The following is a 13,587-nucleotide window of genomic DNA, read 5'->3' as shown; positions in this document are numbered from 1 at the left end:
CTTTGGCTGTGGGAAGAAGAACCCATTGGAATCCTTCCTTATCTTGTAAAAACCGAATATAGGATATTTGAATAGGAGGCCAGCAAGTGGGGGGTGGGTGGGTTGTCCAGTGTGTTGTAGAGTATTTGAGTTACAGCTGTCTGTCTGCTAGCCAGAAGTTGTGGGGATCTGCTCCCTGCAGTGAACTCCATCTCTTACAGAACAACTCGGTCCTTTCAAGGTAGCTGAACCATAGAAGCTTGCTTATGCATATTTTGGGTTATACAACCCTCACCATAGTTGTGAACCCTCCCTGCTGTTCCCCACTGCTATATACATAGCTGTCAACCCTCCCTGCTGTTTCCCAATGCTATAATAAGGGAATTTCCCACAAAAAAGGGAAAAGTTGACAGCTATGACTCTCACTGCAATCCATTTCTCTATAGGACTCTGATGCCATGGTGCAGTGGGGGTGTTATTAATAGAAAATGCATAGAAATTTTAAAAATGCATAGAAATTTAAAATCTATAACGGAATGTTTTAAAAACAGGAAACCCAAAACAATAAAATTGGAGTGGAGTAAGGCTGTCCAGCTAGTTGAAAATACAATAATTTCAAATAGCTGAGCAAATAAAACATCTTTAACTGGAACTATAAAGAATACAATGTCGGGCGTACCTTCCTCAGAGGGGAATTGAGACTTGATGTGCCACCCCAGAAGCATCCTTCATAATATCTTTCTTCCATAAGGGGAACATAGCTTGGGGATGTCCTGCTGTTGGGCTTTCCTTGGGCATCTTGTTGGCCACTGTGAGAAGAGGATGACAGACTAGATGGGCCACCGGCCTGCTCCAGGAACTTCTTATATTCTACCATGCATAAAGAGGTTTCCCACTTATGTGAATGGCGTAGCCTTGCACCTGGGATTCCTAATGTGCTTTGAAGCAGCTGGGTTGTGACTTGCTTATGTATATAAACCAGAGTGGGGTTTGCATATGTGTTATCAGGGTGAACTCACTATATGCACCATCATGGTTAGGAGTACGATACTCCTGATGTGGGCGGGTCATTGTGTGCAGGATAGTCCCCCTGAGAAGTTAGGTAGGTGGGTGTCATGAATCACCATAGTTCAGATAATGGGAGCATTAATACAGAAGGTGAAACATAGAATCATAGAGTTGGAAAGGACTGCAAGAGCCAACCCCTGCAATTCAGGAATCTTTTTGTTCAGCGTGGTGTTCAGACACACAGCCCTAAGGTTAAGAGTCTCCTGCTCTACCAAATGAGCTTTCTCACCAAGATGCCCCATCTGTATTTACATGTCTGTAATACTCCTTTAGAATATTTGGTAAGCCAAGCCTCAGTTTTATTTAGGAATTCGATTAATGCTGGAGGCTTTGTAATGAGATAGTTTTAAAGCTTCAATATATTAGCTCTTATGGTACTTTGTAATAAAAAGTGTACACAGAAGATAAATTGAAGATTAAAATTCCTTATGGAATTCATTGAATCATAGAATTTTACAGTTGGAAGGGATCCTGAGGGTCATCTAGTCCAGCTCTCTGTGGTGCAAGAATCCTGCTAAGCTTTGCAAATGTGCTAGCAGTTTTACTGCTGCACCAATTGAGACACTATTTAAAGACAATTGAGCAATGCTGCCATCTCATACTCTTAGTTAGCAGCTAGTTGGGAATACTTTGTTCTCGGCACTGTGAAGCAAATTTTGTTTAGGTGGCAATTTTTTTGTGGCAATACAATGGAGAAATTAAAAGAGTCCCTGGTAACATATAAGGGGATAAGATGCTGCATTTTCCTTAATAGATTTAAAGAGCCTTTAAAATTGGTAATTGAGGCTAGACATATTGCCAGCTGTTTTCACACTTGTCTTGAACCTTCTGTATTCATGAGGTTTTGAAACATATACAGTCTCTGAAAGGTTTCCAGTTTTCTATGGCAGCCTGGCTAGAAAACAAACCAGGTTCATTTCTCACAAGTTGCTCATAAAGCCAGGGTTCATTTCTTTAGGTGAGGGAAGCCTTTTAGCCTGCTTTTACAATGTCTGGTCTTATTCTGAAGTTCGATGGCTTGCCTTACAATTCGACAACATCTTTTGAATACATTTTCGGCCAATTAACTGTTGGCATAACACGCTTTCTCTTGGTAATAATATTGCTGCAGCATCATGAAAGTTGCTGTTTGCTTTGAAAACTGTTAAAGGTCTGTTGACAAGAATTAGTGGCATTTTTGGTTAAATCTCCCTCTTCGCCCCCCACACACTTTAAAAAAATTTACTATCTACCTATATTATTTAGATGAAAGATACGATACTGAGCCGAAGTCCAAGTGGGATGAAGAATGGGATAAAAACAAAGGCGGATTTCCATTCAGTGATAAGTTAGGTGAGCTAAGTGATAAAATTGGGAGCACAATTGATGACACCATCAGCAAGTTCCGGAGGAAAGACAGAGAGGATTCTCCAGAAAGATGCAGGTACTTACTTATTTTTACATTGTTTTACATTGTTGCTGCATTGATTGTCCTTTTCATAACATCTTTTTATCTTTTGCCGGTTTCTTTCCTGTAATTGTGGAATAAGTTTGAAATCCTGAAAATGTTGGTTTTCATCTTTTAAGCATTATTGTCCTTGTAGCTATGGAAGAATAAGCTAAAAACATATGGGCTGGCTTCCCCATGTGGTTTAAGCATCTAAGAAAGGAATGGGTACCATCGTGAATCAGGCTGTGATTTCTTCACTTAGCATTGTGCCATCTCTTCTTCAGGGCCCCATGCTGTTCTATAAATTTAATTTAAGCACACTCATAGCTTGGAAATTGGTAGACTGTTATCTAAACGAAAGGGTTCCTTCTGCCCATGGAAGAGCCTTTGACCTAGTGGAGACTTACAAGGGAATGCAGCAAGACAAGATTTGCCTGTTTACCCCTACAAGTCCCTGCACCTCCTCCCATGTAGTTAGAGAGGGTCCCCCAACCATCTGCTATACATGAGGAGGAGTAAGAGGGAAATCATCAAAAATAATCTTCCCTCCTTCCGTCAGTGTGAGCATTCCATGAGTACAATTCTGCATATGGAATTTTTAGATCCCACACCTTTGTGTCCTAGATAGAACACTTATTTTAGCCAGTGAGAATAATAGTTAAGCACATGGTTGTAATTTTTTGTGAATTTTTCTGGTCATAGCCTTGTAGATTTTGTAGCACAGAATTTAAGATTTCCTTCTTGTAGGTAATTTGTTGGAAAATCTAGTCTTTCTGTGGCCAGAGTACCAAGAAGAAATTGCACTGAAAGCAATGACAATCTGGCTCTCATCTGAGTCAGATAGAAGATCTGCAGCCTCCAAATTAATCCCAAGTTTTTAAGATGTCCAAGAGACCCTATAAATCACAAGAAATATGCTTTAGTTTGATTTCTGTTGTCCTTCTATCTCTTTTACATGTGCATACCTCTACACCATTATTTCAGTAATAGGGGGTGTGACCATTCCTTGCAGGTGGGCAGCTAAACACAAAGCAACTTAGAAGTGGACAAGACATTACATGAGACATCCTAAATCTATGTAGCCCACAACAATTCTAATTGCCTTCTGGAGTTTGCCAGCCTACACTTGTAAGGCTAATCAGGGCCCTATTGTATTGTTAAAATTCCAACCATCTTGGCTTTCATTTATTAAAAAAATAAATAAATCACTTTTTAGATTGTTGCGTTAAGAAAAATGGCAAAAACTCTGGTGAAGTTTTCCGTAGAGAAGCTGTATGTTCTAACCATAGCTGTCAACTTTTCCCTTTTCTTGCGAGGAATCCTATTCAGAATAAGGGAATTTCCCTTAAAAAAGGGAAAAGTTGACAGCTATGGTTCTAACCCAGAAAAAGCCAATGCTTTCATTTGTCTCAACTGTAGTAGGGGCCTAATTTTGTCTCTAGCAGTAAAATGGAGTGAGGGGTTATCTTGGGTTTTTTAGATTATTAAGAGTGTACGGAGGAAAATAGTTACCTTTTTTGTTTTGATTGTGTCAAAGTCATAAAAGTAGAAAGATAGAACATTTTGCTACTTTCTCTTAGCTTAAAGAAATGGCTGCTTACTTGTCAGCTAACCTTTTCATAAAGTACAGTGGACACTTGTTTATGAGATCATTAAATGCACTCTATATTAAAAGGAAAACATTTTGGAGGTTTTGCCTGCTGTGCAAACTCCAATGGTTGATCTGTTCAACAAGTGGATTGAACTTTATCGTCAGTAGATCAAACTGATACTTAATAGTTTCTGATACTGCTGTGGAAGCCTTTATACAAATCTCATCTGGATGAGATTAAAGCAGTAGGAGCTCTCATATATTTAATATTTTTCACAACAGCATGTTGGAAGAATAAAAAATTCATTAAGGTGCTAAAGTTGTACTTCTTTCCAGTGGTTTTTCCCCCTTTTCTTTTGAAAGGTGAATTGATCTTGAGAGGGGAATTTAGCAGTGTATTAAATGTTAAACCAGATGTATCAAATCAGACTAAATCTACAATATATTCCACTCCGTTCTGAATCTTTATATGATGTGTGGAGATTTTTAAATGGCAACACACAATTATTTTGGGCCCTTTTCCTGTTTGCATGGCTATATTTTTGTTTCTCTAACAAAATATAAGAGACAGTGTATTTTCATTTTACATGGAACTTTGAGGAATATACTCTCACATGATGGATGTTTTTAGCTTTTGCTATAGCAGGGTATAGTACCAAGTGTGGGAGTGGAAATCTTTACTCCCCCCACCCACCCACAGGAAAAATTGAACTTCAGTTTAACATTTATTCAACATAATCTGAGAAAATTTTAACTATGTTTTGTAAGCATTATGCTTCTTTTTTTAAAAAAAAAAAGAACAGAAATTATTTTTTAAAAATCCAGAAAGCACAAAATACGTCTTTCTAAAGAATTTAAGAATGAAGAAAAATATGAGTGTATAAACTTATTCTTGAGCAGTATTTGTAGTAAAGAATTTCAGGGGAGTGCCTAATCTCAGGCTAACAACCCACCACACAGTTTGCTAGGAAAAAACAGAAGGCAAACTAGAGAGATTCAAAGGACTGGAAAATGAGACAAAAGCTGGGAAAGTGTACTAAAGAGGAGGGAACAACAGCAACTCTTCAAAATTCAAAGGATTATTACTGCTTGATGTTCAAACAACTCATCAGTCATAGCTCTGACTTCATTCATTGGCTAAAAACATTGAAAGGTGGGAACAGCCAGGCTGGCTCTTCTTACAGAAATAACTTAGAAGTATCCTTGTACATTTTCCTTCAATTTTTTTTCTAGAGATTTTATTTTTTTAATGACAACTCAGAGCTGGCTCTGGAACTGGTACATCGGTACCCACTGTACCCATCTCTCAGTGGTCCCAGCTCTGCCTTTGGAAGTTGGGGTATTGATGACTAGAGGCAGGGCCTTTTCAGTGATGGCATCCTAACATTGAAATATCCTCAGTTGCTCACTTTTGATCTAGGTGCAGGTCAAGACTTTTGTTAGCATGATATTTTAATGAATGCCAGTTTTAGGGGTTTGGGGGCTATCTGCTTTTAATTTTCTTCTCTTACTCTTTTCGTATCAGTATTGTATTGGTAATATTTAGTAATGATTTGATTATGTCATTAATTTGCTTTCATATGACTTCATACTCTGCCTTGGGAAAGATTTCTGAATTTACAGATGGGACAGGAATGAATAAGTAAAATCATTACATGGAATCTGGCAGGGTCTTAGTTTGTGTAGGGGGCAGCAAACCCAGAAGCACTTGCTCCGTTATTTCTTCACTGCATTGGGGCTTGCGTTTCTGCGCAAACCCTCTTGAAAGGAAGAGTGTGCTCTGCAGCAGTGCTTGGTGAATTTATTCCCTCTACACTTGGTTGGGGCTGTTAGGCCCCCTTATTACTTTGCATCTGTAATCTCTGTTGGAATAGAAAATGAAATGCTGGGTATTTATGTTCACTGATCTTAATGAATTAAATGACCTTTGCTGGCAAGCAGATAATATGCTGAGATGCAGTGGGAGGCATAACTAAGTAATAATAATAATGGGCAAAGCCTGAGCCATTGTTAGTGGAGAACAAAGGCTACCCCACAGAGCATACTGCAGTTTGTGTTACCTCCATGCTGACAACAAGACAGCCTTTCTGAAATTAGGTGACTCAGTGCTCTATTGCTTATTGAAACAGAGAAACCTTTCAGAGTTATATTTCAAGTTACATTTACATGTGTTATTCAACAGTGCATCTTGCCCTGTACCAATTGCATACCTTAATAGTGGAAAACAACATATAATGTAAAAACTGATTACCTTCCAAATAAAAGTACAGCTATGGGTAACATAATTTTGTTGGAGACTTAACCTGCCCCTCGCCAAAAACACTGATCAAGTAATGACTTTTCAAAACAATTTATAAAGTTGCATATACGCAGGCCGAATCCAGTTTTAAGGCTGGTTCCTTGCAAACTGTGATATCCAAATAAGAAATCTGCCTCCAGTATGAATTTCCAAATTCCATTTCTTTGTTGGCCTCAGCCATAGTATAGCATAGTATCTGTGCCAATACAGTGGTACCTCGGATTATGAACTGAATTCGTTCTGGAAGTCCATTCTTAACCCGAGGCACGCATTCCCTACATAGGCCTCCCGTGGCCCCGGAAGCGGATTGCGTTTGTATCCCGGGGCAAAGTTTGTGGAGTTCGTAACCCGAAGCGTTTGTAAGCAGGACTGTTCGTAACCGGAGGTACCACTGTTCCAGCCTGGGTTCCTTCCTATCCTAAGCATGGTTTCAAGTGCATTTGCAAACACTGCTTAAGCTGCCATTAGCCTTAAAATTAGTTGCTGTTGGTGTAAATGTATTGCTAAATCATGATTAAGGCTGATGACAGAAAGGAAAAGGAATTGCATTGAAAGGTGGAAGATAAAGCCTGTTCTTCAGCTTGCAGGCCATGGTTTTGCAAGAAGCTGCTATCTGCATCAACTGTATGGAGGCAGACTTTGCGAGGTCTGCACAGATTTTATGAATATTGTAAATTTATTTATTTATTTATTTATTTATTTACAATGTTTATCAATTCTGTGCAGACCTCACAAACATAAGAATGCTACACCATTGCTTTTAAAAAGAATAGCATGTAACAACAGAATGGATAAGACAACTTGTTTGTTTGCGGAGGGGAGATCCTGTTATTGCTACTTCACTCTCATGAGGCAAGCTGTTTCTGTTGGTGACAGATTTGGGAGGTGGGCAGGGAGATGCCACTGTGGGAGCTGGATGAAGACAGTCTCTCAAGCTTCTTTATTGTCCACCCTATTTAGGGCAAGATTTAGTCTATATTATTAATATAATACAGACTTTTGAAATTACCCCTTCCTGATCCTCAATATTCTAGGATCTTATGCTGCTTCCAAATAAAAGGTTGGGCTTTAAAATTTTGTGGAAAGGAAATTCTAAAGCCGGATATAACTTCCAAGCAAATTTTGTGCAGTATACACAGCAGGTGATTTGCTGCACAAAGGATATGTAATTGTAGAGTCCCATGATTATGAGGACATACATATTTACTGTGTCATTGTCCAAAAGAGAATGAGACTTCTCACCAGATACAATTGGTAGAGACTGTTCTTGCGCAATGCTTCAGCTGATCTCAGTTGATCAGCCATTCTAGTTGGGAATTGGGAGTGTGGCCCAATGATCCAAACAAAGTCTTCGCCATCTCAGTTAAGAAGTAGCTTTTATAGCATAATATTGTGTAGTGAAGTCTAATGAGCAACCCCCCCACACACACATAATTCTCTAATTGAGAAAGCAAGCTTGGCTAGTAATGGTACAAAGTCAAAAGCAGTCACAAAATGGGTGGTAGGCTTGGGAAACTTTGAAACAACATCTTTTATAACTGGAATGGGGAACTTCTGGCTCAGGAACTGAATGTAGTCTCCACCACCATCCCTGCTTCTCCCCAGCCCATACTCCCTCTCTGAGTTATCCCCCCACCACCACCATCCCTGCCCCATATCCTCCTGAAATGCTTTTGCTTGACTGGAATGTATCATTGAACAGCAAAAATGCCTTTTGCTTTCCTGGATAGTGGATGGAGAAATTGGGGTGGATCCTAGACATGGGCTATGAGTAGAAATATCTGATTTGAGTCTGGCTGGATTCTAGTCTTCTGTATAAAGATAAGAATCACCACCATTGCTCCACCCACTTTTGCCTACCACAGACTTGCTTGTTTAGAAAATCTCTGCTTAAATACTTCCTTGACTGAAATTCCCTCTAAAAGATGTTGATGACAAGATACTTTTGCTAGCTACCTTTTCAAGTTCTTTTGTTCCCCTTTTGGTCTGTAACGTGGTTTTTGTTGTTTCCTCCCTTCACAGTGATAGCGATGAGGAAAAGAAATCTAGAAAAGGTAAATCACCTAAAGGAGAATTCAAAGATGAGGAGGAGACAGTTACCACAAAACACATCCATATTACACAAGCCACAGAGACCACCACCACCAGACACAAGCGCACAGCAAATCCTTCCAAAACCATTGACCTGGGAGCAGCTGCACATTACACAGGGGACAAAGGAAGTCCAGACCAGAATGCTTACATTCAGCAATCTACAGCAAAGGTAGAATTTGCATTTTTCCTAATCAAGTACTGTTTTCATTAAAGGTAATAAATCTGGAGTCTTCAAGTGTGCCATAGGGAGTAATTCACTGAAAGCACTGGAACTGCATTTGGGTTAAGCAGTTGCTCCTCATCTCATATGATTTAGGCATATAGAAGAAGCTCAGACCAAAGAATGACGCAGCACCTAGGTTGATACGGGTTTTGACAGTCTCCAGGGTGTTTGAATCGCAGGCTGTGAAGGGCTTCAAAAGTAAGAAACTATCTGGTAACTAGGGCAGGTTGCTATAGAATAGGTTTAAGTATGTTTGGCCTTCCAACACACAGACATAAGCATTCAGCTCTAGTTGGAACTTCTTAGTCAATCTCAAGGGAAGCTCCATGTAGAACTTTTTTACCTGTACAGGCAACTCCCAGTTTATATGGGGGTTAAATTCCAAGGCACCACGCGTTTAATTGAAATCACATATATTTGAAACGCCATTGAAAAAGCCTGCAGATGCCCCATCTGTCCCACCCCATTTGGGGACGTTTTTGGTTCACTTCCGGGTTCAGTGCAATGTGCGTGTGGTCACGCACACATATCAGATGTGCCTAAAATAGTTGCTGCCTGTAGTTGATCCTGGAAGTTGCAAAAGCTTCTGGCACTTATTTATCCAGGAGCAAAGGCAGAGGGACCTAGGCGTTCCATTAGGTGTCGTAACTTCAGCAGACAGGGAAACTACTGAATCATCTGTCACAGGAAGGACCCACCTACTATGGAGCACTGTGAGCAACCTTCTTCCCAACTTTGCAGAAGAGCAGCTTAGCCTCTCGTCATCCTTTCCTACTCTCATCCTTTCCTCCTCCATAGCAGGAAAGAGAAGTGGGCGCTTCCTTGGCTGCTGCTGGACAAAGGCACTCTCAAAACCTCCACCAAGTATCACCAAGCTTGCCTGGGGCTGGAACCTAGCCAATCTAAAATTGTGGGCGCTTATGTTAGGGTTACTTCCATTTTGTACTATAATCCAGGTTGTAATCAAACACAACTCTGTATATAATAGAAGTATAATGTACACTGAATGTAATCCAGGTTGAGCATTCCACCTCTTCAGTTCAGCTGGAAGTTTTTATTTGTTATAAAGGAGGGAAATGAGATAAAATCTGTTGCCACACCTTTGCAAGCATTCTCAAGAAGTGGAAGGATCACTTAATGTCTGAAGACCAGGGGAATCAGAAGTCGTTGTTTGATGGAATCTGTCAAGCTCAAAATTGCAGGGAGATTGAAGACATGAAGTGAACAGATGGGCAGTTTTAAAAACTCCCATGTCAGCCTCAGGGAAGCTAGAATACTAGAGATTGTATCTATATTACATAGGTAAGTACACTAAGACCATAATGTGAAAGCATGTTTTACTTCCGCCGTAATGCAGTGGGGTTTTTTTTCTTGCCCACATTGATGGAGGGAAAGAGGATGCATATTACTTTTCTGGCACTGCCGAGTCTGTGCTAAAAGTGATGCTACTTAGGAATGAAGTCAGGAAACAATGAAGGAAAGCGAGAGTGTTCCCTTTCCACTGTAACTATTTTACTATTTGAATTAGCCCAGTTGTAAAAACAGCAGTTTGACAGCTCTGATGTTTAAACTTAGTGAATTCTATAATCGGATGGTACAAATTTTAAGTATTCCCATAATTAAAGACCATGTGGTAGTGCACTGATCCACCAGCAAGCAGATCCTTTACATCTAAATTGTCTTCTGTTAACGTATGGACCTAGTATACCCAAAGTATCTCTGTTCAATAACTTATTTTGAAGATGCCCTCAGAAAAGGCAAGGATCTTTGTATAAGAATTTCACTTTAAAAAGAGGGAAAGCTTAAACTCTTGATTCAAACAAAAAGGCATGAAAGATAGGTGATCTAGAAATGAAAGTTCTATTTAATTTGTGTAGCTGATTTTTTTTATTTGCATTTTATTCTTTTGGAAGCAACTGTATGGGTACAAACGTTTTAAATAAATAGAGTTTTTTAAGCCCTCTGCCTTTCTTATCAGGCTTTGGAAAGGAGGCATGAGGGCTCTGGGAGCATGTCGGGGCCCTTTAATGACCTTCTCAGAGCCCAGTAAGCAAGGTCTGTTTTGGAGAGGTAGGAGTGATTGCGGGGGTTGGGGCTCTGAGGGTTCCTGACTTTATGCAATTTTGCCTTTGCGGGAGGACCTCCAGAACGGAACCCTTGCATACATGGCAGGCTCACTGTATTATTATATAATGGAATGTTTAATTCTGGGTCTGCCCTGTCCTTTAAGGCCATACCCAGACACGTACTTTGCTACAAATTTATATTTGGCATAGGGCAAGAAAGAAGAACTTAACCGTGTGGGGCTGCACATGTCTAGAGGTTGTGTTTTAAACTGGATCTGTTTGCCCGTTTGTGCACTGTATGCCTCATGTCTTTAGCCTGGGCAGACATTGTGCCTGTGTGCTAGTTATTGCATGTGTAGTGGCTGGGGGCCCAGGATCAAAGAGATGTTGGTGCACTGCAGCATAGGTAAGTTCTACTTCTCCAAGTGTCATGTCTAAGCAGCAAGCATGTGCAGCAGATTCTGAACTTGGGGCGCAACTGAAACATAGAATCATAGAGTTGGAAGAGACCACAAGGGCCATCCAGTCCAACCCCCTGCCAAGCAGGAAACACCTGGGTTGGACTGGATGGCCCTTGTGGTCTCTTCCAACTCTATGATTCTATGTTTCAGTTGCGCCCCAAGTTCAGAATCTGCTGCACATGCTTGCTGCTTAGATGGGACAAATTTTGTTCTCCAGTGCTCCCAAACTTCATTAAATCCATAGGCGCACTTATAGTACAGTCTTATACATGTTGGCTGAGGAGGAAGTCTTGCTATTTTCAATGGTTCACTCCTAGGCAGGTGTGTATTGGATTGCAACCTTAGGTTTGGTATTGCATCCTTTCCCTCTTGTTATCCTGGATTTTTTTTTGCTTCCAATTTTTTTCTCCATCCACCCAAGAGTCAGAGTCTTCAACAAGTGTACTGGAGGGAACTTCTTAAAAGCAAATTAAAGTGAGCCCTGTGTCTGCATAATCGCTAATGTTGTAATGAGCAAGTTTTCTAGAAACCCCCCAGGTGCATAGAGTTTACCATAGATGTACTTGTCTTTGTGCCAAGGTTTATAATCCATTAAAATTGCATGGTGCTCCAGGAAAAGCAACTTTTCATCCATTGCCATCCTTTGTGAACGTGTACAAAAATCTAGGATTCAGTAAAGTGCACCCATGCAACAAGATAATATTGTGATTTTTAATACATGGATTATGTTTCCTTCCTTGTAGCAGCAGAAGAAATCACACTACCTCTACTTTGTGACAGAAATTTCTGAAATAATGCTTTTAGTGTTCTGGTATCTAGCATTTTGCTAATTCTATCAAAGAAACAGAACCTAAAATACACCTTCCACCTTTGGTATAACAGTCACTTTATTCCAATTTCCCGAGAAAAGAAGATGGACCTACTTGGGGTGGGATGCAGTTTTAACCATAGTTGCTTAGAAGTAATTACTTCAGGAAATGAAGAAGTTACTTCCAATTAAATATATTCATGTTTGGGATGCTGAGTTCAAATCTCAAAGTCAACTTTCAGTTTCTTTGGTGCCTTTAGATATCACACTCCTAATATCAGCCTTTCATTTTAATTGGAATAATCCCAGAGGTAAGGCAGTAATAACCAGAGGATTAAAAACTATTGTAAAGCACAAAGAAGGCTATACAAATTTAGTTATAAGCAGAAAGATATCAAGCTTTAAAACTCTAGGCAGCTTACAATTGACCAAATGATGTTTCTAGTATTTTGAATGTCTCAAAATGATTTATTTATTTTTTGCATGTTAGTAAACCTATAAAGGTGCGGAATATTTTAAGAAATAGTTCAGCCTCTGCTATGTTTAATAGTTAGGTGGAATGGGTGTGTTTTCTAAAAATATTTTTGCACCTTTCCACACACATTGTCTGATGGGAGGTAACTGCTTAGAATCCTTGTTATCAAATTGCACAATAATAACTTCCTTTACATTCTTCAGTTTTGTAATGCTCTTAATATAAGTTGATTTCCAGTAACAACCAATGTTTGATGCAGGCTATCATAAGTGCTACACAGATCTGTTTTTCCCTCTGTTACTCCAGTTTTCCAATTTCTTGCCACAAACAGTCCTCATTCAGATGCCCTAAAACACACACACACCTTTGCATACTCATAACCATATTTCTTAAAACAGTTCATTTGTGCTTGTCCTTAGGTTCCTGGCAGCAAGTCATCCGGTGACCTGGTCGATCTTTTGTTCGATGGTGCTGATCAATCAGTCCCAACAGGTAAAATGTATTTCTATGTCCTGTTTGAGCAGTAGCTGTAGCTTTGGGCCTAGTACATTTTAGTACTGCTGAAATAAAAAACGTGCATTAGGAAGCTAAGGAAAACGGTATCAGTCAGTTAAATATAGAGCTGTGTATTTATTCATAGAACCACATGCAAATTACCATATTGTATAGATTAATAATAACCATAGCACCTTAGAAATATTCACAGCTAAGTCAGTTTGTCAGGAACTCTGGTGGCTGAAATGCAATGTTATTCATAATTAATTTTAAAAGCATGTAATCCAGTCAGATTTCAACACTTCTCGTGTTACACATGGAGAGAGAGGCAATGGTGAGAGTAGCTGACTTACAAGTCACATCTAATGTGTACAACAAAAGTGACCTTATTACTTCTTATTTTTGTTTCCTGTCCATTGACTCCCGGATGACCTCAGAAATAACTATGTTTCTTGGTCACTTTAAAACTGTTCAATTCATTCACTCCATTTTGGTGACTAGTGAAACTGAGCCTTCAGTAAAGTAAATGTTACTTTCTATAATGGAGTGCATGTTTGGTATATTTTAAAAACAAACAAACAATGAATAGCCATATCAGG

The 13,587-nt window shown here is 39.5% G+C and overlaps 1 protein-coding gene across 1 annotated transcript in view; it reads left to right on the top strand.

The window, feature by feature from the left end:
- The window catches only part of CLINT1 (clathrin interactor 1), a 62,834-nt gene that overhangs the window by 36,019 nt on the left and 13,228 nt on the right, over positions 1–13,587 (top strand). Inside the window, 3 exon segments of the mRNA XM_033140377.1 lie at positions 2,293–2,470; positions 8,389–8,629; positions 12,913–12,985. Of these exon segments, the coding sequence (XP_032996268.1) occupies positions 2,293–2,470; positions 8,389–8,629; positions 12,913–12,985 (492 nt within the window).

Source organism: Lacerta agilis, chromosome 2 (assembly GCF_009819535.1).
Source record: "Lacerta agilis isolate rLacAgi1 chromosome 2, rLacAgi1.pri, whole genome shotgun sequence".
Lineage (NCBI taxonomy): Eukaryota > Metazoa > Chordata > Lepidosauria > Squamata > Lacertidae > Lacerta > Lacerta agilis.
The sequence above is the reverse complement of the archived record's forward strand: the minus strand, read 5'-3'. Positions and strand labels throughout refer to the sequence as shown.